The sequence below is a fragment of the Lolium perenne genome, chromosome 1, assembly GCF_019359855.2.
Source record: "Lolium perenne isolate Kyuss_39 chromosome 1, Kyuss_2.0, whole genome shotgun sequence".
NCBI classification, from domain to species: domain Eukaryota; kingdom Viridiplantae; phylum Streptophyta; class Magnoliopsida; order Poales; family Poaceae; genus Lolium; species Lolium perenne.
Window position 1 is genome coordinate 69,728,226 of NC_067244.2, and position 20,403 is coordinate 69,748,628.

A 20,403-nucleotide genomic window follows, 5' to 3' on the forward strand; every position below is an offset into this window, starting at 1 on the left:
ACTTCCTCCCAACTTTCCATGTGGGACTAAACTTCCCACCTCTTGCCACTCCCTAGTGAGCTGCCACCAACTTGGGCTCAAACTCACAAGGCTGCCACTATGTGGGCTTTGAGATTTATAGGAAAAACTGAAATCTAATTTGGGCCACTAAAAGTGGGCCCAATATTTCAACATCCTTTTGATGACTATGTAGGTTGTTGTCTATTTGAATTCTTGCCATTTTGTGAACATAGGATCGCATAGGACAAGAAAGGTACAAGAAAATGGCCGCATCCAAAGGCAAAGCATTTGTGCTCCAATATTGTTGGATATTACTTGAACATCGTGAGAAGTGGAAGTTGGGACATCCAAAAGCTTCTCCACCGAGAAAAGGAGCACCAATTACCTTGGATGATGATGAGGATGAATATGGTGAACCGGCACCGAAAGGAGTAAGAAACAAAGGTAGACCAGATAAGGGGGGAAAGGGAGGAGAATAGATAATTGAAGAAGGCCGAGGCAGAAAGCTTGATGGGGAAACTTGATGAGATGATGAAGTCAAAACGGTTAGTGGCTCATTAAATGCAAGCAGAAAAAGAGTTGGTCGAGAAGAATCAACAAGATAAGTTGCCAAGGTGATAACAAATTAGAGAGGATGAGAAGTTCAAGACGGATAACGAGGAGCAAAGAATTCATCTTGAGGAGACCAAGAAAAGGGCGGACATCATTGCCAAGGAGAATGGAGTCATGATGTTGGATCCAAATGAAATGGATGAGAGGACAGGAGAGTGGTGGGAGATTAGAAGGGGATATATTGCAGTCAAGAATAGGTCATGCTTCGGCTAGCGGTGATGATGGTTACGGTGTTGCTTGATTTGGGGCATTTCATTCATAATTCTGTGGAGGTTTGATAGATGCTATGTTTAGCCCATGCTTTTGAACCCAAAAAATTATTGTTAATTAGAATTCTCAAAGTTTAGAATCTGAAATATGTTAATGCATCGGTTTGAAAAGTGAAAATAATATCAAACCTATTTTGCGCGATCCATACCGATTTTATGGTATGAGTATACCGAGTTTTCTGGTACTGGAGATGCCTTGAGTCGAGTGAGTATTAGTAAAACTGCATGAACTAGGGATGCTCTGAGTAGAGAGTGTGTATTAGCAAAACTGCATGTTCATTTGGTATTTTGGTTTGCTGGTTTTCGTCGACTCGAAAGTCGAAACGGGACCTTAGCATCACCCAAAAAATGGTGACGTTAACATGACAACGGGATTATATATCCCCCTCCCCGTGCAAGCTCACACTTCACCGCACTAACCACATACTGTACAACGCTGGAACAAGCAGAGCATGGATAGACACAGAGCAGCAAAGATACCGGCGTCGCAGAGCGCCGACGACGACTCCGAGCTCGGCGTCTTCACGGCCGAGCGCTACTTCAACGACGCCCTCGCCGGTGAGGACGCCTTATGGTGCGACCGCTCCTCGTCGTCCTACTCGTCGGCGTTCAAGACATGGCAGCACGACGAGTCCGCCCTGGCGCCGACGGCCGCCACCAGCTCGTCGGAGGCCAGCTGGAACAGCCGCTCTGCGTTGCTGTCCAACCATCCGGCGTCAGCTGCTGCCCCGGCCATTGAGGGGAAGGCAAATTCCACGACGGAGAGTGAGCCGACCGCAGGAAAGGCACGCCCGTCGTCGTCTCACCTGCGGCGCTGGATTCTCGGCATGGCAGGGTGCGCCTGCGGCTCCAGCGACAACAAGGAGTCGATGAGCGCCGACGACCTGTACCGCGAAGAAATGGACGACAGCTCCGAAGCAGATGCGACGATTCCAGGAGGGACGAGCAAACAGACCACCGTGGAGGACGGCACCACGGTGAGGATGATGTCTGGCTCTTGCAAGTGGGTCGACGACGGTGGCGGACCACCGCCCCTGCTGCTCCCGGAAGCTGCCCACCGCCGAGCCGCAAAGCCCGGAGAAGTGTCCATGCGGATGCTGGATCCCAGAGTTGACGCATCGTACGACGAGCAACGGAGGACGCTGGTATCGGCGACGCAAAGCTCCGCATATACAATCGTTGCTGGAACGGCACGGGGTGGTGCTGTAAGTGCAGCCGCCGGTGTCAGCGGAAGCCCCAACCGAGCACACATGAGGGTTGACTCCGTCGTGGACGACGCCGCGGCGCCGAGCGAGGTCGAGTACATGTACCCACCGAGCGAGGCGAGCATCGTGTGGAGCGTGGTCACCGCGGAAGGCGCAGCGTCCGGCAACTTCTCGAGCGCGGCCTCGGGCCGCTACTATTACTTAAACGACGGCGACGAGGATGCAGGAGGGAAGAGCAACCGGAGGAGACGAAATAACGGCGGCGGCTTGCTGACGGGCTGCATGTCCAAGAGGGCCGTCGACACCGTCGGCCGGCCTCGAACGTGGTCGGAGGTGGAGCCGGCGCCGGTCGCGAGGGTGCGCGGCCCAGACATGACACGTCGCCGGTAGGTTTGGATGTATGCGGCGGTTGAGTCTGTGGATTTGGATGCATGCATGTACCGGTGGATGTGTATTTTTCTGGAAAAATATTGGATTGTTTTTTTTATCAGTGAAATATAGTAGAGGAGTAATGGCGATAGAGATGCGTTGTGGACGATGCACTTCAAAGCTGTCATCATCTGTGTACAGGCCTACAGTCCACAGCCATACCACACGACATGTCACAATAATCGGTATACACAACTTTCAGACCCCTACTTTGAACTTGGTCCATATGTGATGCTTATCTGCGTACTGTTTAAGACGTTGGTTTCTTCCGAGGAGCAATAGTTATGCAAAATTGAAGGTTGCAGCTCCTCTACTCAATGTACCCAATATACTCTCTTCATCTCAAATTAACTGACCTAACTTTATCTGGATACATATGTATATATAACTACTATATTAAAGATGAACAAACATCTTTTTTCACAGAATTTTGGAGTATGATTAGGATTTATTGTGCTGCTAACACGTATGCTATTTAGATAATTTGATTTCTCTAGAGGGCATACCGTGTACACTTCTGGTGTCTTGTGAGAATTTTTAGGTGAGCTTGCGGCTCCTGCATTGTTACCACGTGCACATTCTGGTTCCTTCTTCTCTCTTTAGCTTTAGTGTTGTGTTATGTTGCGATGTGGCTTTTGCTATTTAGGTAGCTGCTCAAGTTTTGTCTGGCACTGCTTAACTCTTTACCTGCTAGATCTGTTCTTGCCGCACCGCTTTGATCCCCTCTAGAAAATTCGCGTCAGTGCCCACGCGACACGTCCTCCCTTCATCTCAGGCTTTCAGCCACTTCATCCCCAGCACAAGCCCTTCCGTTTCCGGCGGTCTTGCGACCTCCAACGCGGTGGTTGTCACCGAGGCGCTCCCGCCGTCCCCCGCCGACGTTGTAGCTCCCCTCCTGGATGGCTGCTCTCGAATCGACCGTCCGGTTCGCCGGGTGGGTGCACGACGACCAGAAGCGCTGGCGGCTGCTCCGGATCGGGGAGCACTGCATTACCTCGGGCCGCCCTGCTGCCATCGACGACGCCGTGGGAGAGGTGGGGTGCAGAGGATAGTTCCAGCGTAGCGGGGCAGAGGCGCACGAACGGAGGGGATCCGGGTGGCGGCGGCTCTTGGCCTTGCCGCTTCGTGAGCAGTGGGGGCAGCTGCGGCGGCCGGCGCTTCTCGGTCGCGAGTTCAACAAGGGGGCACCGCAATTTTATCCAGGCGAGAGAAGGGGTGGCGTGCGGCCAGGCCACCCACGCACGACATGGCTCGACGGCCGCCGCGACCACCTCGCTGTTCCAAGATGCGGCAGCGCTCGACAATCACCTCCGTAAGCGCCACTTCGTGGTGCTGCACGCCAAGCCGCTCGCTGTCACTCGCCGGACGCTTCGCCGGCGACAGGAGTACGTAGTGGTAAGAGCGGTTTCACGCCGGCGAACACAAGAGGGCCGCGGTGACCCTGGAGGGCAGGTGCGAGGAAGCGTCCACCGCGGTTTCTACGCCGGGTAGGAGACGCCCTGCTTCCTGGATGAGCTCACTGATACGTTTACCTCATGCACCCGTCGACTAATGGTGAGCTCATCACCTATGGATCATGCTACCGCCATGAACTGGATTATGATCTCAGTCTTGACCCAAAATCTTCTGCCGTTTGATTTTTGCTTGCCAGGCTGAACCATGGCTGCCAATAATCCAATATCATGTCGGAAGTAAACACTGAAGTGGAGGACAAGGAGGGGAATCTGAAGCTCAAGGTCGAACTTATGTGCTCATTCAATTCACATAATTTCCATAATTCTTTTTGATATTTTAAGGTTACTGTCTTCTTCTCTTCTCACCTGCAAGCATGCTTTATGAATCCTATTGATATGGCATATATAAGAACTTTGAGCATCTTTGCATCAGATATGTGGTGGCAACAAACAACGACTACATACTAATTATCACAGAACTTTTCAACGCACTCTTTTTTATATTGCCGTCAATTACCATGATCTAAATTGTATCTGACAAAACATGACTCAGAGACGCATTTCTTACAGATAACTGACTGCAGACTGGAGGTTGATACTGATAAATTTATCAGCTACCTGTGCCTTGAAACCTCTTGGATTTCCTATGGTCTGCGACATTTTTCCATTAACAACAGAGGTTGACAACAAAACACTTAGACATGTTTGTTCCACGGGTATTTTTTTTCTTCTCTTTAATCAAATGATGATGAATTGAACTTAAAGTTACTTCAACACTCTCCCTCTTTAATCAAATGAGAATACTCTAAATTTGAGCTCTCCGTGAAGAAACAATTTTATTTGTCTTATTACCTCTAGAAATTTCTCTTATCAATGCCTCCGTTGTCCAAGCCACAAAGCTTCAGTTTCTAGGGAGAGGTTCTCTGTCATACTCTGATATGCATAGGACATACAAGTGCGCTCATAATCTGAGTATAGTAAAATGGATGAGTCTGAACAAATTCACCCAGTATACTATCTCACTTTCTTTTCAAAATTCAAACCCTTCACTTGTATGTTACATTGACTACATTATTAGCATAACCAAATTTAGATTTATTTGTACCGAAATTGCTGAACATGAAGCAGAAGTGAGGAACCGGAGATGTATGTAGTGTTTGCGTGCATAGGTATGGTCACACATGTTCGGAGATTTAAGTTGCAAGTTAGCTACACACCCAATGGAGCCATGTTGCATAACCACTTTTAGATTTATTTGTACCGAAATGTCTGAACATAAAGCAGAAGTATATCTTCTTTGATGAATGAGGAACCGGAGATGTATATATTGTTTGCATGCATAGGTATACATGTACGGAGATTTAAGTTGCAAGTTAACTACACACCCAATGGAGCCATGTTCAAGTATGAATTGCATTAGCTTAACTTCCCACTGGTAATCCACTCCTCAGATGAACCAGATATCATCTTGTGCAAATACATGAAGGGTAATCTTGAGCATTGTTTTAAGGGATTCTCGAAAGTTTATATGCAATTTACAGTCTTTAGGACTTCTCGAAAGTTTATATGCAATTCCATTCAGCAGTTTGTCACATTATGTACAGGTTTGTTATTGTTCTGCAGGACATGGCCTTTATCTTTGGTCTGGGCAACACACAATACTTTCGAACTGATTAACACCTATGTGTAGTATATAGCATAAGTATTCAGCGAACAATTATGCTTGGCGTTAGATTTGCTTTGAAATCAAGAGACATGACCTGAATCATTCACACATACTTCTGATTTCTTTGCTTGGCCATGTATATTTTTTCTCATTCTTAATTATCTTTTCAACTGCACTTCATTATTTTCTACATTCAAAATTTCTGGCCAACTATTTTAACAGTTAACTACATTAGAATTGTTTTTAGTGATTGCCTTATGTTTCAATGTTGACACCTTACAACAAATTTTTTCCGCTGATGCATCTCATACTTAGTTAGAAATACATGTAAGGAAGCGTGAACTTTTGCAGGTTTCTTATGGTATATAGTGCAGGCGGATATTTGAATGGACTTACAGGTTAGTGACCGCGACAAAGGTTCCAAGGTTACCATTGAGAGGCTACGGTAAACTTCTGTCGCTTTATTTTCAAGCTTAATGTCAAGATCCACAAGAACATTGGTGTTTTCTATTTTGTTTTGATGTGAGTGCTGGTGGTCCATTTCTGGAAATTATTAAGGGGGTGCATTATTTCTTATTAGCCTATAAAGTTTGGGTATATATATTTGTTCATTAGGACAATGGTTATGCTCGATTACCATATACTATCAGGACCCTTCTCCATGTGTGATGCTTAGTCCTTGAACTATCATTTAGAATTCAAAAGTGCATCTACTAAGATGTTGCTACTTGACTATTTGAAAGGAGTGAAACATAACGAGTAATCAAGGTCCATGAATTTTTGCAATGTTATCAAAGATACATCAAATCTTCACAGCAGACAGTATTGGCTTAGGCCAAACAACCAACCTCCTCATACTATTGTTTTCATAATTTCCCAATAAATTAAGTTACATCCATAGAAACAAATAATCAGGTTTTTGTGCATAGAATGACTGTAACGGTCATGTTACTTCATAGAATTAGAGAAGCATTAGCTATGATTTAATGCTTTACGTCGACTTGACTCAAAATGCTACTTGACTATTCGAGAGGAATGAAACATAACAAGTAATCAAAGTCCATGAATTTTTACAATGTTATCAATGATACATCAAATGTTCACAGTAGACAGGATTGGTTTAGGCCAAACAGCCAACCTCATGTGTGCATACAGTTGTTTTCATAATTTCTTAATAAATTAAGTAACATCCATAGAAACAAACAATCAGGTTTTTGTGCTTAGAATGACTGTAATGGTCATGTTACTTCATAGAATTAGACAAGTATTATCTATGATTAAATGCTTTATGTCGATTTGACTCAAAAAATACGAGCAAACTTTATACTAAGTAACATCACATACATGCTTATAGAGACGCCTGGTGTGCCCCGTGCACACTTCTTCCTTCTCTGATTTTTGGGTCGAAAGTAGTTTCTGTGAGATCACCACGTGGGAGTCGTTACAGATTTTGTTTGCAGCACCACTTCACCAGATCTATCTTTCTGCTTCACCATAGACCTTTCATTTGTATTTTTTTTCTTTACCCTGCTCTCCTGGAGTCTACCATTTTCAGCAACCAATGCATAGATTCACTACATTACATGTACATGGATAGGCATTGGATTATTGTCTTACTAAACTAAGGCAATTTGCCATTTTCTTTCCTGGTTTAGCTATCTGATTATTTTCTTTTACTTCTAGAGACCTCTAGAATCTTCTCGCCATCGGAGTCCTGACCTGAATCTAAGAAGCCCACGTCCTCATTGGGATATCTCTAGATTCCATGTCAGAGAAGAACTTGGGTCTTCTGCATACATATATTATTTTATTTTACTTCTAGAGACCTCTAGAATCTTCTCGCCATCGGAGTCCTGACCTGAATCCAAGAAGCCCACCTGCTCACTGGGATATCTCTGCATTGCCTGTCAGTGGAGAACTTGGGTCTTCTGCATACAGATAGCCACTACCGTTTATCTCACAGAGGAAAGGATAATGCAAAGCCAAGTAAGCGCTTCATGATAGGTGCACTGATGCCTCAAGTTATGCATGTATGAGACAAGGTTGTCATCTTTTTTGTTTGAGGCATGAAATATGGAAGGAACATTCAAAATTGATTCTAACAAAGGTGATGCATCCTGGTGCTTAGGGAAGGCCAAGCCTCTTGAGTTTTTCCATCCATGTATCAGCTTGGCTAACAAAATTTATGATAAGGCAACTGTTTATTTCCTGGAATTCGTCTTAATGTGATCTATGTATTCTGCTTGAGTGTTGGTCAGTATATTAGCTATTTGGAAACATAATGGTAGTGAACATAATGGTAGTGATCAGGTCAGTGTATGCTATATCAGATTTTGTTACCAACCATCTTAGAGCCTATTGGTTAAGCGAGAAAATTTTCATTACTTCTATCAATCCAAGTGTGGCCTTAATTTTCTTACAACCATCATATTACACAGTTGGCGCGGCGTGCCGTCGCGCCCATCCATGCTAGTAGATATAGAAGGAGTACGAATTCTTGCACAGTCAAGTTTGTATCCTTACTTTCGTAAAAAAACTCCTTTTCGGATCAGCAAATCATACAAAATGCAAACTATAGCCCTATGTTTAATTCACTCAACCTAAGTGGGGGGCAAATTAAGAAAATCAAGTTAAAACAAAATATGGTGCCACTTTTTAAAAACCCTGCTTCATTCATTCAACCCATGCGGTGATTTTTAAAATCTGGTTCAAACTAAAATGAGTGAAAAAGTGGCACCATATTTTGAATATTTTAAAAATCTGGGTTGAAAAAGTGCCATTTAAAAATTTGGTGTCCTCTACTCCCTCTATATCGAATTATAAAATGTTTTGAATATTTTAATATGGATTACACATTGACTGAAATGAGTGAACAAACACATTGAAATGCGTCTAGATACATATAATAATAAAAAAACTCACTCCGTCCCAAAAAAATGTATTAACTTTATCGAAATTTGGATGTATCTAAACGTGATCAGTATATAGAATAAGCTAGAATAAGTTGTCAGAATCATGATTTTGTATCTGACAGAAACCTCTATGTATGGTAGAATCGTAAACCGCACGATCATAACTTTCAGAATCATGAAATCTTAGATTTTACTTAGTAGAGTCGTACACTTGTCCACTCAATTTGGATCGTAAATCGTAGAGTCGCATAGTAGAATCATGACTCTGACAACTATGGTATAGATACATTCAAATTTAGATAAAACTGTGACATCTTTTATGTTTTATGTGAGAGAGGGAGCATAAAATCTTATATCGTCGTTATGCGCAAGACTATAACATAGTATTTTTTTTTTACTGAAAAAGCATTGGTACTTATTTGTTTGTAGAATAGATAGAACCACCAGGAGCTCCCGCTAACTCCATGGCTTCTACGTGAAAACAAAATTTCAAATGACTATGTATGCTAAACAAAGAAAAAAAAGATAGAGTCAAGGAAAAAAACTAACAAGAAGTCCACCATGGTGGAGGGTTACCTAGACCAACATGGGCTAGTGCACACCAATATCCATAGTCCACTATAGACTAGTTCACATTAACGCATATGCCCTATTTCATCTTTCACTCACAGATAGCCTTGCTCTTTTGTTAAGAACCTTCACTTCTCTCATAAGAGTGTGTCTTGCTCCACGAGACAACCAAAGCTATCTAACAAAAGTGGAAGTGTCAGCTTTCTCGGTGTACAACAACCGTCCACATACACACCTCAATTTACATTTAATAACAATCGGTAATCATATGTACCCCCACTAATCATATGTACCCCACTGTTCTAAAAATCATCCGATTTAACGATTAATCACTACTTGATGGTCACCGATTAGCCGATAAATTCATTTATCGCCCGATTAACTTATTTATCGCTCGATTAATCGGATTTGCCTATTAATCGCTAATTCTCCGCCGAACGAGTTGACACCGATAACCGATTTTCTCAACATTGTGTACCCCCTAATCTCTACCGCAACACTATTAGTTGGTGTCAACATTATTTCAAGCTTGTTATTATTGTAGTCAGTGACTTAGTAAAACATAAATTTCATATTGTTGTATACTCACTCTGTTGCATTGCCTACCTATCCACTTCCAGTGCAGTTTTAGTATGACAAGTTTGTAGCTTGTCAACAGGGAATTGGCCACATTTACAAGTTAAACCCGTCAGTGCGGCCATTTCGCCTGCACCGATCCACAACTTCCTCTATCCCTCTGGCAAGCCACATCACCGTACAATACACCTCGCCTTGGAGGTGGAGCACCTCCAGCCAAATCGATACCCTATCGTGTGACCTACAGTGTTATTTACAGTGTTATTGCTCAGCTATCCGCGGAAGCTCCACCGCCAGAACTCGACGCCCAACCGAAACCAAAATTACTTGAGTGTTATTGCAAATAACGTGCTCAAGGACATCATCTGTCTTTCTGTTGAACGCTTTTGCTCCGGTGTCCCCCCTCTGTGAACGTTGCCTATTGTGGATGGTCAGGATCTCCTGATACCTCTTCGTGGCCTAATCTATACCTAATAATAAAGGAGCTAAGGTTTCTGCCAAAAAGTTTCGTCAACGTTTTTTTTTGGGACCGTTTTACCCTCCCACCAAAACGCATAATACATCCAAATGCCACCGTGCCATAACGTTCATCTGGCGCTCTTTCTTATTACCGGTTCAGCTTTTCTTTACCCTTCATCCGGCGCTCTTTCTTATTACCTCATCTCCCCCGAAATCCCTCCTCGAGAGGACCGGAGCATAACACGAGCCGCCGCCACACCTCGGTCTCCCACTAGAGCCGCTCCCCTTCCGGCTGGTGGATGGAACATATGTGGCCTCTAGACCCTCGCCCCTCCCTGCTTTTCTTCAAAGAGAACTTCTGGGAATCGGGGATCCGCGCTGCCGTCGGGGCGATTTGGTGGCCGCCTGCACGAGTCAGCGACGCGGCTCTGGAGCAGAGGACGTCGAGCCCGTATTTTTCGCCTGCCGGCGTGTTCGGAACCGCTTCCAAACTCGCGGGGTCCAAACCGGCTCGACCTGGAGAGCAGGGAAAGCTTTGCTGCCTCCTCCAGCCAGCAAAGACTCATCCATACCACGCACACAGGTCGGCGAGACCGGTCGATCCATGCTCGGACTCTCGGAGATCCCCGGCCGCTTTCGATCCATGGCTGTAGCGGGTGAGGCCGATTCGTGATCGTCGTCCGTCCCCACAACACGACCGATGCAACCTGGCTCCTCTTCTTTTCAGCTTCCGCACGCTGAGACGGGGAGTGTTTAGTTTGGGCTCGAGGGGATTTGGAGAGATTGGAATTTGGATGGACCCCTTTCTACCATGAAGGAACGAAAGTTGACATGACGACGACGGGCACACGGAGCTGAAGCCCGCCGTGAGAGACAAGGTCCTAGCGTGTGGTGAAGGTAGCTGCTGCCTCAGCTCGAATTTATTTTCTTTTTGTATCGCTCATCTGATGCGATTAAAGTGCAAGAGCCACACTGGGAGCACGAGTTTACTAGAGCTAAAGTTCTGGAGCAATGATTTAATCCTTGAATAACATATCAGTGGACAAGCTAGGTTCAGGTTGCTTGTGACATGGAGAATTTGCCTCCGTTTCTTGCTTCTATCATGTAAAAGTTAAGACTTAATTGACAAATATCTCCTCAGTACCATCACCGGTGATGCTAGCATTGTAAATCTATTACTTTATTTATTTTTGTATGCTTATAATATAACAAGAGAGAAGTCCAATTTACCCCCTAAACTTGTCTCAAAGTTCACCTTACAACCCTGGACTTTACTTTGGTTCAACTTTCAACCCTGAATTCTAAAAACGGTTCAGAATCACCCCTTGCATTGTCTTAAGCCGGTTTTTCTTGTCACGTAATGTATTGTATTGGTAAAATAGTGCGTACATGTATTCTATGTCTTTAACTCTATGCTTCATCTTCAACTCTTCACCCGCCGGAATAAAAATGTCTTTCCCGCGGCTCGCTGCGCTGCGTGGTGGTTGCCCTGTGCTGGCGGAAGGCTGGGCACGACATGTGATGTAGAGGGCAGATGCCAGGTGTTATTGTCTGATGGAGGTACCCCTTTGTGGTCGCCATGGCCTCATTCCAGGGAGGAAGACGATCATGATGGGGCATGAGGTGATCATGCGATATTGAGAGAGAGGAAGTATATGTACCGTGTATATTATATGTTGATGAGTTGGCACAGTATATAGGGAGAAAAACCGCTAACTGGCAAGAAAACTCGGTTCAAAACTTGTCAAAAAGGGTTGAAGGTTCAATTCCGAACGGTTAATAGAATTCAGGGTTGAAGATTGAACCAAAGTAAAGTTGAGGGTTGTAATCTGAACTTTGAGAGAAGTTTAGGGGGCTAAATTGGACTTCTCTCATATAACAATGGACAATTTTGAATGACATAACATCAAGATAGATATGAGAAACAACGGTGCAAACCTCTTAAACAATAGTACATCAAAAATCGTGTTTTAAGTCAAACCAATTTATTTTAGACCCGGTGCAACGCACGGGCATTTTTGCTAGTTTATTAAAAATTTACATAACCTCAAATTTTTTAGAGTTTAGACACTAAACCCCCTCAGCTCTAAATTGACATATTTAAATCTCTAAAATTCTAAAATCAAACAATTACCCCCTAACCTCTAACCTTTGGTAAGCTATTTGGGAGGTCGGTTTTGGGGACATGGCACTACCAAAATTAGGTACAACTTGGAGCGGCTAAGGAAGTCCGTCACCGTCGAGGCTACTAATGGCGTCACCATGTAGGCGTCCATAAAACCGCCTGACCATGTTGGTGTACTGCATCAGGCCGCTCATTGTCAAAGGGGCAGGGGCGCTGACAAAACGAGAGCGGCACACTGCCTGTCGAGTATCGTGGCCGTGGCTAGATGTGCAGCCAGAGCGTCGCTAGTTCAGGAAATTGGGCGCCGATGAGCTGCAAAGCATCGTAACTAGTATGGGATTTCCATCATCGGATCTTGTACATAAACGGCCACGGAGAAGTGCAAAATTCATGCAAAGCTGAACTTTCATGGAAACGGCCACGGTTGTGGCAGACCTGAACGTGACGACAGCGGCTGAAGCTCCGTCCCGTACTTCGCCCACATGGTGATATCGGCGGCGTTCTTCGGCTGCTGCATCTCCTCGTACTTGTGCCGCTCGCGGACATGCTCTATTACCTCGCTCCGATTCCGACGGCTCCGACGTGGTAATCGGGACCAAGTTTGTGGCGTGACGCAGCAGCGCAACATGGCTCGTCCCTTCCCCCGACGTGCACGTCAGCAAGAAGAAGATGGATGTTGACTAATTTTTTACAACCCAATCCCGTGTTGGGCGAATGATGGAGCGAGGCAAAACCAGTCTCCAAAGTAGCTTATCCGAGTCTAGGGTTCAATTGCCTCGTTTTACATAATTTTCGGAATTAAAGATACGTACCAGTTTAAAGTTGAAGGGTTACTGTCCAAATTTTAAAACTCCCAGGGGTTATGTAGACTTTTTCAGTAACTTACCGTGGTGGGTTTAGGGGGGGGACACCGGAGCAAGGCTCTCTGTTGAATCATCTGTTGGATACTGAGGGCTGCATTGTTGCCTGATAGCTGTATAAACGTATTGAACCCCAACCCTAACCTCTCAACCCCGCACCCCAACCCTCCCGCCGCCGCCGCAGGGGCAAAGATCTCGGGGCGTGGCGGCGGCGGGGGCCTCCCCTCATGACGCGTCGGAAACGGCGGCCAAGGAGTCTCTCACACGGCGGCGGCCCTTCCGCCTCCCGGGGCGGTGGCGGTCGGACGAGGATGGAGGGGCGGCGGCGGCCCTCCCGGGGACGATCCAGTTGTGGGTTGCGGCCTCCCATCGGCGGCATGCCGGCGGTGGTGGCTGGTGGAGGCGGACAGCGCCTTTCCTTCCACCTCTAGCCGGTGAGGGGCGATGATCTTGGGCTTCTCCCGCGGTACGTGGACGCCCGGGGCAGCAGCCTTGGGTTCGACGGTGGAGGTGACCCTCTTCTTCGCCGGAGAGGATCGGTCTGCGGTTGGTGGTGGTGGATCTATTTATATATCACCGCGTTTCGGTGGCTGATGGAGGAGATTGGAAGCCGGCGATGTTGTCGCCGGTGGAGGGTTGGAGTGTCCGACCTATATAAAGGCGGCGGTCCTAGGGCCTCTCTTGCGTGAAGAGGAGGACCTAACGTAGGCCTGGACTCGTGATCTGGCCGGAGTGTTGAGTTACGGAAGGCTCCACCGGTGAATGTAACAGTGCTTTTGCTTAGAGTTTGCTGGATCGGTGGTATTCGGTCGTGTGTACCCATGCTTTTATTCCGACCGATTGGTTCTGGGGGGAGTGGCGCGAAGCTCTTTTTCTGTGTTGACATCAAGTGACTATGGATCCATGATGAACGTCGGAAGAAGAGAATTTCATGAAGGTCGGAGAGGAAGACTAGCTAAGGGAGGTTCAAATCTCCGCGATGTTGAGAAACTTGCTTGGTGTTCCGGGTTTCACAGCTGCGGTATGAAAGTGGGGGCGACAACACAGGTGAAGTTCAGAGTCCTACCTTTCAGGGTGAAAACCCAAGGTCTGGCCTTAACTGATTATGTCTGGTAATGACCCTGTTGGAGGCATTGTTTTGAGAGCGGTGACTATCTTCAGGGTGAAAACCTAAGATCTTTGATCGGGCGACGACGGTGTTAGAGCACTGTTCCCTTCTTGGAGGCGTCGTTTTCGGAGAGTCTGTATTTCAGGTGTTGTCTTGGCGGTGGATGTATTGCTATTGTTAGGCCCAAGATACTGTAGCGGGACTTTTGTTTCTTAGTTTTCTTTTCCTTTTTTTTGTTGTGTGCATCTGTAGTGCTATTAGGTTGATGCGTTGTTGCAGAGGTTGGGTGTAATTTGTATCTTTTGATATTAATATATTCCCTTTATCGAAAAAATCTACAACATGTATCCTCTCATGCAAGGGAAATGCTATTTCCCGCAAAAAGAAAAGGGAAATACTATTTCAATCAACTGATAACATGAATCTGCCGCCTCTTACCAAGTGTGAGTCCAGAGCAATTTATCATTTCCATAGCATTCTCACAAAGGTTCCGAAAACGAACCTTTGTAACTTACACACAATGAACCTTACAACTGTGATGATATCCAGCAGAATCTCTACGGGATGTATGTTTTTTTTCCAAACGAATCAGAACTACAGATGAATCTGAACACAGCGATTAATGTACGATATATTATGTTAGGATGGCTGCTCTAGCTTAAATTAACTTCTTTTGTCCTTGCTATCCTTTAGAGCCTTTGGACTATCATCGTTAGATGATGAGGGGATTCTGTTGATGATGAATACTAACGCAGCACCAATCAAAGCACCCGATACATGGGCAATGTTGTTTACTTGAAGTGCGGCGCCTGTTACGGTGGTTGCACGTGCAGCTTCCATAACCTATTAGGGTACAAGCCAAATCGGGTTAATCAAGAATGTCTGCTTGGTATACATTACTAGTACCAGCAAAACAGTAAAACAGAATACACTAGTAATACGTCTACCTGTTCAGAAAGCAAGAAGTTTGCTTCAATCAGTTCATTTGCACATGAACTATGATCGACCATTGCAGTAGTCCTTACTATCAAATATCTTACTATTTCATTATCTAGAAATGTATCTGAGTTCTTATTCTTATGATGAATGGAAAAATATGTCAATTTGGCAGTCCTGAATATTTTGTCCTCGAGACTAGTGATACATGGCCTTGTGAAAATTTGAAGAAATGTGAATTTGCGGTAGTTGAAAAGTAGCCTAACAGATAACACTAACCTTTTTTCAGGGGAAAATATAACTATGAATGTTTATGTATAGAGGTTAAACAGGGCAACACTGCAATTATTTCATCTCTGCAATAAGATAAGTTCTACAAACAAATGGTTTGACAGGCAACAAAATAGCGGATTTCCCATAGGATGGTAACTTACCTTGTCAACAACAAATTGACCAAGAATAAGAACTTCAAGAATCTTTCTCCAGTCCCAGGACATCTGTTGAAAGAAAGGAGCAGCAAAAATATTGGAGACAATTAAAAGAGATTATTGCTCATCAGAAAATATTCTGGAACAGACCAAGATTTAGCATATTCACCTTTACTAGCACACTAATTGTGAAAAGGCCAAAAACAGCCCCGGATGCTCCAAGAGATACAGATGATGTTGGAAGAAGCAGCCATGAAATCACGTTTGCGCCAGCACCAGTTAAAATATAAGACATCCACAATGCGAAGTTACCTTCTTCCTCCTCCACAAGCTTTCCTGTATATTCAGATGAGAAGTAGGTGTCCTTTAACCGAACTATAAACATCATGCAGAGCACTGCTTTAGGTACTAAATCTCACCAAAAATGTACACAAAGAAGAGATTGCTTGAAAGGTGATTCCTGTAATATCATAGAAAATTGAAGAAGTGAGTGAATATGTCCCGAAAGAATGTTAAAACAGTTACTGCTTCTGATATATCAACAGACTAGTTTGTTAGTTACTACTACTTTTTGCATTTGCAGAGCAGGTTAAACTGAAGCATAGGTAGAAGTGAAAATGCAATCTAGAACAAGTTAAACTAACCAGTTAGCATGGCAAAAAGTTGATGTCACAAACTGATACCAAGAAGGGTAAGCATGGTATAGGTACAGGGCCTTTATCTGTCTGATCTGAAATGCAGAGAGAACAGAAAACAAAGAGTAAAAATATATCCTTAGTATTTCAACAAAGTAACACTACTGTTGCAAAGTGTATAAGTGGATTGCACTAAGCCCTTTCCATGAATTCGGACTTTTGGTTGCATTTGCTAGTGCATGAAGCTTGCCAACTACAGTATATCGTTACACGAGAATATAAACAATAGAGGCACATCCATGCTGTTTGGGATATAAATCCAGTAATCTAAGAACACCAACTGAATCAGAAAATTATGATCACAAAGCATTTTATATTTTTCCTTGTATTGTTTATTTCTACAGGGTTTCTTGCAATGCTATAACCATAGTATGTCAAATTCTATAGCTATCTCGATTGAAATAGGAAGGAATATATCAACACAATTCAACAGCGTGTACAGTACATCTCCCATCACTCGGTTTATGCAAATTTTATATAGCATACAACGCACTACTTAGATTTGTGCACATTGGGATAGCCAAGAGATTGCAAGGGTACCTGTAACAAATGGTCTGCAACATAGAGGCCAAAATTAAGGAGCAAGATCCAGAATATCGCATTAGCACGCCCGCCCTGCTGCTTCTTGTCCTTGGCGAGCTCCAACTCGGACACCAAGTCTGATCAAATGTGCAAATAAAAACGAAAATATGTGATAAGAGATTCCACACTACTCCAATCTGCGTACGTCTTCTGCGGCAAGAAAGAAGAGGGCGGCTCACCTGAGCGCCGCATTCCGCAGCGGAGCAGGTCGCGGCGGGCGGCGGCGGCGGCGCCCGCGACTACCCGGCGTGTGAAGGAGATAGAGGGGACATGGCGCCCGGGTAGGGAGGAGGAGGGGGTAGGGAGGGGCTTCGAGAAGGTCCGGGAAGGCGCGGGCAGGAGCAGCAGCAGCCGCTGCGCCATGGCTTTTTTGTCCTCTTTCTCTTTGCTTGTTGTCTGGGGTTTTTGTAGATGGGGATTTATTAGCGAATGGGTGCCCCGTGCCCGCTGCCAGCGAAGGTTATTCGCCCAACACAGTTTTGTTCCAGCCGTGTGATGAAGGTCAGGAATGTAGGTATGAAATCGTTCATTCTATGCTAGTTGCCCTGTATACTTCCCTCTTAGCCTGATTCCATTGTGATCTGTTAGCACAAACTAGAGTAAGAGCATCTCCAGCCGCGTCCCCCAAAGGGTCCCCAAATCGCGCCGGATTGAGCGTTTGGGGGACGTGTTTCGTTCGTGCCGCCTTTGGGGGACATCGCTCCCCAGTCGCGTCCCCCAAACAAAAATTCGGAAATTTTAAACTTAACGAGATTCGACTAAGATTCGTCCAAACTTACATAGATTCGAACGAAATTTGACTAAATTTAAACTAAACCTAATCTAGAACCACTTGCGGCGGCCGGAGGCGTCGTAGTACTGCTGGAAGTTGTACATGTCATCGGTGACGACCTCCTGCTTGACGCGCTCGCTGACGGGCTCGTCGACGGGCTCGTCCTTCACCGCGCCGCTTGGTCCTGCCTCGCCGTCGTCGGTGAGGTCCACCAGCGGCTTGCCGGAGTCGCGGATGGACATGGCGATCGCCGCGTCCAGGTCGCCCCTCCAGGCGTCCTTGTCGTTCATGGACGCCAAGAACGCCGCCCGCAGACCTGGGCGGTCCTCGGGTCGTCGCTGCTGGCGATGAGCCGCTGCTGCCGCTCGTACTCCGCCATCAGCGTCGCCTGCGACGCTTCCTCCGGCTCCTCCTTCACCTCCGGCTTCGGGATGAGGAGGGCGCCGCCGCGCCTCCCTTGCTGTCGTCGGCTGCCGCTGCCGCCACGCCTCGTGTTGACGGGCGTCACCGGCTCCTCCTTGACCTCCCGTTTGGGGACGCTGTAGGGCGCCGACCGGTACGACGAGGACGGTGTCGATCGCGCCGGTCCCGAGGAAGAAGAGTGCGAGGAGGAGGAGTACGTCGTCCTCCTCGGCTGCCATTGAGGAGACGGCGGCGGCGACGACGGCATCTCCAGCCTTGGGGCGCCGTTGCGGATGCCGCGGATGACGTTGTCGAGGGTGCGCCCCGGAACGCCCCAGAACAGGGCGCGGCCGTCCTTGTTCCAGCTGTTGGGGCCGCCGACGAGGTTCTCCGTGCTGTGCATCTCGACGTCGTACTTCGCCTTGAAGTACGTCGTCCACCAGGTGTCGTTGTTGGTGACCGCCCACGTTGGATCCAACCGCTCTGCGGGGGTGAGTTGAGCCCGCCGGGCCTTGATGGCGTCCCTCCATTGATCCGTGTCCGGCTTCGGCGGCGGCGGGATGCCAATGCCGTTCACGGCCATCTTCCAGCCGCCGCTGCTTGGTAGCCGCATGTCCGGCGGGACTGGATACCGGGTGTGGTACAGCGCCCACGCCTGCGCCACGGTGAGGCTGCCGCGGGCGAAGCCGTTCGCCGCGGCGATCTTGCGGGAGGACGAGGTCGACATTTTTCGGAGCGGCGAGGAGAAGATCTGGGAGGGGGGAGGTGGCGGCGTCGATAAGGATTGTGATGAGCGGCGAGAACTGCAGGGCGTCTTAAAACAGCGGCGGCAGCGGGTGGTTGCACGCAATAACTCCGGCACGGACGGCCACGCGGCCATGCACGACGAGACGCGTCCCTGCGTCGCCTGGGAAAACAGGGACGCCATTAACGTCGCTTGACCAAAGGTAGGCGACGGGGTTTTAGCCTTCCGTGCCGCTGACGGGTCGGCCCCGCCACTCCCCGCCTCGCTTTTCGTTGTGTCCGGCGTGCCCGGTGCGTCCCCTGTGGGACGGGGACGGGCTCGGGGCGCCGGACACCGTATGGGGGCGCGCCGGACAAAAATGGACTTTGGGGGACGCGGCTGGAACAGTTTTTTTGTCCGGCGCGCCCCAAATCCCTTTGGGGGACGCGGCTGGAGATGCTCTAACAAGCAACTGTAAAAGAGTGCTTCCTAAGATAATGTGTGAGAAACTTCGAATAAATTTGATTTGGAATCACAATGCAAGCTTGGAACAACCAAAGTAAGGGCATCTCCAGCGGCACGACGCAAACGACCGGAAATGCATCTGGGGCCTGTTCCAGCGAGGCGACGCAAAGTGACCGGGCCGTCCGCGGAGACGCAAACCTGGCCCAAATATGCGCCAGTGCGCCAGGTTTGTGTCTCGGCGGACGCGCAAAGTGTCCGCTCGGTCCTCGCGCGGGCCCGCCTGGCAGCGGCACAACTGCTTCGTCTTCCGCGGTATTACTTCTGGGCGGCGTGCTGCAGCCTTTGCAGGAGCCGTGTTAATGGCGTGCCTCGGCTTCCGCGAGCGTGCGCAGCTAGTAGGCGTTGCACTGGCAGGCCATTGAAGGCGAGATGGCGTCGGAGCCTTAAAGGGACGCTCCCGGCGCCCGTTTCCCCGACCAAAACCATTGGCAAAATCCCACAGTAGCCACCACACCGACGCCATGGGGAAGAAATGTTGGCCGTTCCGGAAGACGAAGAACGACCAGGAGGCTAGCGGCTCGCGTTCCGGCAAGAAAGCACGGGTCGGCCGGTACGTCCGCGTTGACCTCGCTCGGCAGCTATGAGAGGAAAACCGGTCGGTACCATGGCCGGACGCGAACTTGCCGGGAGGGGGCTGGTACCTGAACTCGCGGCGCGTGCCGGCCCCCCCCCCCCCCCCCCGTGCCGCGCGAGGGCCGAGAGCGGCGGGACGAGGTGCGGCGCCGCCGCGCGGTCTTGCCGCCGGATCTGCGAGAGGATCCGGCGTACGCGCTAAACTCCTACAAGTGGATTTCCTTCGGGACGTGGGAGTTCGACGCGCGGCGCCGCGCTGCCTACCTCGCCGACGTAGACTACTTCGAGCGCGAGATCGCCGCCGAAGAAGAAGAGAACGACCATGCGGACGCGGACGAGGATGGCGACGAGGACGAGGACGGCGACGTGACCATGCCGCAGTACGACCACGACGACGGCGGACCGGCGTGGGATCCGGAGACCCAGCCGCCGGACATTTCAGAGGAGGAGGCCATTGCCATGGCACTGGCCAACAGCGAGCAGGACGAGCTCAACGAGCTCGCTTTGTGGTACGGGCTCGC

General features: G+C 47.7%; 2 protein-coding genes and 1 long non-coding RNA gene across 5 annotated transcripts; 2 read left to right on the forward strand and 1 right to left on the reverse strand.

Moving 5' to 3' along the window:
* The first annotated feature begins 1,305 nt into the window (after window positions 1–1,305).
* Window positions 1,306–2,569, forward strand: LOC127296500 (uncharacterized). The gene has a single exon (XM_051326604.2). It carries the CDS (start codon window positions 1,334–1,336, stop codon window positions 2,474–2,476), a length of 1,143 nt encoding a protein of 380 aa, XP_051182564.1. The 5' UTR covers window positions 1,306–1,333; the 3' UTR covers window positions 2,477–2,569.
* A 336-nt stretch (window positions 2,570–2,905) lies between these two features.
* On the forward strand, window positions 2,906–7,996 carry LOC127296510 (uncharacterized). Of its 3 annotated transcripts, none has more exons than XR_007848517.2 (5): window positions 2,906–4,069; window positions 4,167–4,251; window positions 4,540–4,648; window positions 5,574–6,080; window positions 7,319–7,994. It is a non-coding gene; the product is annotated as an uncharacterized lncRNA (long non-coding RNA). The 3 variants fall into 3 exon arrangements; XR_007848519.2 differs by having other exon boundaries at window positions 5,593–6,080; XR_007848516.2 differs by having other exon boundaries at window positions 4,540–6,080; window positions 7,319–7,996.
* Window positions 7,997–14,679: 6,683 nt separating this feature from the next.
* Window positions 14,680–17,303, reverse strand: LOC127296520 (rhomboid-like protein 11, chloroplastic). Its single transcript, XM_051326629.2, has 7 exons — window positions 17,066–17,303; window positions 16,845–16,963; window positions 16,254–16,339; window positions 16,029–16,069; window positions 15,779–15,945; window positions 15,616–15,678; window positions 14,680–15,088 (listed from the first exon to the last, which is right to left on the reverse strand). Exons 1-7 carry the CDS (start codon window positions 17,247–17,249, stop codon window positions 14,909–14,911), a joined length of 840 nt encoding a protein of 279 aa, XP_051182589.1. The 5' UTR covers window positions 17,250–17,303; the 3' UTR covers window positions 14,680–14,908.
* Window positions 17,304–20,403: the final 3,100 nt, after the last annotated feature.